The 3,692-nt window shown below is 60.1% G+C and overlaps 1 protein-coding gene across 1 annotated transcript in view; it reads right to left on the bottom strand.

The window, feature by feature from the left end:
- Positions 1–3,692, bottom strand: part of LOC104522035 (low-density lipoprotein receptor-related protein 1-like) — a gene marked incomplete at both ends in the record, with an annotated part of 28,435 nt that overhangs the window by 7,138 nt on the left and 17,605 nt on the right. The window contains 9 exon segments of the mRNA XM_029084071.1: positions 21–169; positions 387–575; positions 767–975; positions 1,213–1,400; positions 1,797–1,916; positions 2,286–2,371; positions 2,596–2,779; positions 3,001–3,188; positions 3,275–3,415. Coding sequence (XP_028939904.1) covers positions 21–169; positions 387–575; positions 767–975; positions 1,213–1,400; positions 1,797–1,916; positions 2,286–2,371; positions 2,596–2,779; positions 3,001–3,188; positions 3,275–3,415 — 1,454 coding nt within the window.

The raw sequence follows: 3,692 nt of genomic DNA, 5'->3' as shown, positions 1-3,692 counted from the left end.
GCAGGCAGGCTGTTTGTTACCTGGCTGGCTGTGCAGTTGGAGACACAGGTTTTGCCATCACTGCCCAAGTAGAAGTTGGTGGGACAAGCACACTTGTGCCCCCCGCCCGGCGAGAGGAGGCAGAGGTTGCTGCAGCCAGCGTTGTTGGTCTTGCAGGGATGGTTGGGAACTGGGGAGAGCAGGGAGACAACCGTGAGTCAGACCAAGGGAAAGGACCCTCAGGGTGGCACATGAACCCCCAGCTGTGAGACCCTCCTCACCATAAACACCCTTCCTGCATCCCCCACCCAACCTGGTGTCCCTTTGCACGTCGTGCCCAGCCCCGGCCTCCTGCCCAGGGCTGCTCCGCAGTGCCAGGGCCACCCCAGCCCTCGACCCCGGCTCACCGTCAGGCTGGCGGTAGGGGTGGTAGATGTGGATGTCCATGGGCCGGTGCAACGTGCTGATCAGCAGCGTCTTGTTGGCTCCCGTGGTCTTGTGGGCTCGGTTGATGGACTTGGTCTCCCAGTCGGTCCAGTAAATGAAATCCTCAAAGAGGGTGAGTGCAAAGATGTGCGGGATGTCCTGGCTCAGCACTGCAAGGGGGAGCGGGAGGCTCAGTGAGGGGCTGTCCCACACCAGCCCTCCCACAGTGCAGTTGCTCTCCAGGGACAGCTCAGCCTGTGAACAAACCTCTTCCCCTGCTCAGAGGAGCTGCCGGAGCTGGGGACTGTACCCAGCAGCTCTGGTTCCTGCTCCCGTGACCAATCCAAAGCCCACACCCCACAAAGGCCTGGGGGCATCCCGGGAGCCCCAGTGCTCTCACCGATGTAGTCCTCCCGGGCATCAGCCCAATAGATCCGGCTGTTGATGTAGTCGAGGGTGAGGCCATTGGGCCAAGTTATCTTGGTGTCAACGATGACGCTGCGGTTGGTGCCATCCATGCCGATCTTCCCAATCAGGGAGTGGTCCCCCCAGTCTGTCCAGTATAGGTAACTGGAAATGAAACAGAAGAAAAGAGGGAGGTTGAGTCTGGCCCAAGACAGAGCAGTGGCCGCGCTCTGGCCATCACGTGGCTAAACCAGGGTGCCTGGGCACATGGGTGCAAGGTAGGGAGAAGCAGCCAGGCATTCCCATCCCATCTCCCAGCTCCAGGACTATGGCAAGAGGGCAGAGTGGCCACCAGTCCCTTCCCTGTGTAGAGGAGAAGGTCCAGGTTCCCCAGGCTCTCACCCATTCTGCACATCCACCACCAGCGCCCGGGGCTCACGCAGCCCCGAGTTCACCAGCACGGTGCGGTAGGCACCGTTGAGCTTCGACACTTCGATGGTGTCCCGACCTTTGTCACACCAGTACAGGTTGCCGCCCACCCAGTCCACAGCCAGCCCATCAGGATTGCTGAGGCCAGTGCGGTGAAGAACCTGTTGGGAGAAAGTGGAGATGTTTGGGCTGCACAGGGAGAACCAAATCCTGCCCGGGTCCCTCAGAGATGACCACAGCCCCCTTCCCCGGCACATCACCCCTGCAGATGGTCCCACCCAGCTCCATTCCCCCACTCCTCTCTCCCCCCAACCCTCCTTGCCCACTGCTTTGGGGCAGTGTGGAGCCCACAACTGGGGTGTTGCTGCAGAACATGCCCATAGCAACCTGGGCTGATGCCCTGACCCCAATGGTGACCCCACAGCAGGGCTTGTGCCCTCTTCCCCGGTGGCCCTGGTGCCAGTCTGAGCCCCTCCAGGCAGCCTCCAAGTGCAGGAGGTGGGTGGGGACCAACTGCCTGGACTGGGGGTGCCCGAGGGTCTGCCTCCATCCCCCACCTGAACGTTGCTCCCGTTGATGTGCATGCGGCGGATCATGCTGCCCTGTGTGGTGACATCTGTCCAGTAGATCATCTGCTCTCGATAGTCAAAATCCAGAGCCACCGCGTTGTTCAGCCCCTGGGAGGAAGGGAGAAGCGTTGGAACAGCCTCACCTGGTAGCACAAGGTCACAGGGGCTTTACAAAGACCAGTGAGCCCCACCTCAACTCCCAGTCCTTGTAGCAGAGAAGTTAAAAGCACCTACAAACAAGTGTTGTGCAGCCCCTACCTTATAAAGGTCTGCCACCAAAGAGCTACTGTTTACACGGGACCTCCTGTACACCCCAAGCAAGAGCTGGTGTTTATACAGGATCTACCATCTTCCTGGGAAGCCAGGAGCCCAAACTCCCAGGCTGGCAGGTCTCCTGCCCTGCATGGTCACTCTCCCACCCTGAACCCCCAGCCACAGTGGGCTGGTGCCACCTCCTGCTCCCAGCTTCCCCCGCACCTGCTTGAGCAGCGTGTAGTTGGAGCCATCCAGGTTGAGCTTCCTCAGGTAATACCGGTTGGCAAAGATGAGGAAGGGCTCTTCATCTGCAAAGGGAAACCACGAGATGTGTCAGGGACGTGCTGTTGGGACGCAGGCAGATCCCTCGTGGACTTGCCACCCTCCCTGCCCTGCTGCTTCCCAGCTCTCCTCCCTGAGCCAGGTGCAGCTACTTCTCCTTGCAGAGCACCATGACCGACTCCAATACCAGCAGCATCCTGCAGTCACCAGAAGAGCATCCCTGCCTCCAAAACCCGCTCTTGGCTCTCACCTGTGACAGCTTTACAGCTGGTGGGGTTGTCAGGTTTGAGCTTGTAACCCTCTATGCACAGGCACTTGTAGCTTCCCAGAGTGTTGATGCACTTCTGGCTGCAGGGGTAGGTGGTGGAGCACTCATCGATGTCAATGCACGTCTTCCCATCGTCCTTCAGCCGGAACCCAGGACGGCATCTACACTGCAGGAGGCAATCCAGAGCTGTTAGACATATCCAGGGCCCGCACGCTGGGACATGACAGGCATCACCATGGGACAAGCGGGCTCAGGCACAGACAGCTCGCAGACACAAGAGCAGCACCGAAAGTGTCCGTGTGTACATCTCCTGCCCAGCTGGCACAGCACAGAAGTGACTCTCACACTAAGAGTGAGGACAGCATCCCCCCAGCCGACCTTCCCTACCTTGTATCCGATTTTGAGGTCCTCACACTCCTGGGAACAGCCACTCAGCTTCTTGTTGAGACACTCGTTGATGAAGCAGTTGAGCTCGTCCGAGCCGTCCGCACAGTCGTTGTTGTTGTCGCAAAGCAGCGACTCCGGGATGCACTTCCCGTTCTTGCAGAGGAAGAAGGAGTCGTTGCACTTGTTCTCTGCAGTGGGATGGAGATGAGGTGGCAGCGGGTCAGTGTCAGGCAGCTGGACAGGTCCCACTCCCCAACCATGGCCCCTGTGGTACCTGGGCTGGTGCAACGTGGGTTCTTGGGCGCCTCATCCGAGTGGTCGTGGCAGTCGAACTCGCCATCGCACTCCCACTGCCTGTTGCTGAGGCAGCGGCCGTTTGCGCAGCGGAACGCGTGGGGGCCGCAGGTGGGGTACTCTGTGGGGAGATGGTGGGCTCAGAGGGTGCAGCCCACCTCCCCGAGCTGCCCAGGAGTGATGGGGCATGTGACACAGATGCCCAAACCCCCCTGCAGCCCACCATGGGACAGGGCTGCACCACACCACACCCTGTTCTCATGTCAAACACCTTCTGGATGATGAAGACCCCTCCAGGGTCCCATCTCAAAGCCCAGGAGACCCTGTGTGGCTGCCAGGGCCAATGCTACAGGAGATATGGCTCTCACTGTCCTCCCCCATCCCCTGGACCCCCCCCC

Source organism: Antrostomus carolinensis, unplaced genomic scaffold (assembly GCF_000700745.2).
Source record: "Antrostomus carolinensis isolate BGI_N321 unplaced genomic scaffold, ASM70074v2 scaffold26873, whole genome shotgun sequence".
Taxonomy (NCBI): Eukaryota; Metazoa; Chordata; class Aves; order Caprimulgiformes; family Caprimulgidae; genus Antrostomus; species Antrostomus carolinensis.
Note: the sequence above shows the minus strand (reverse complement) of the source record. Positions and strands in the feature narration are given on the sequence as shown.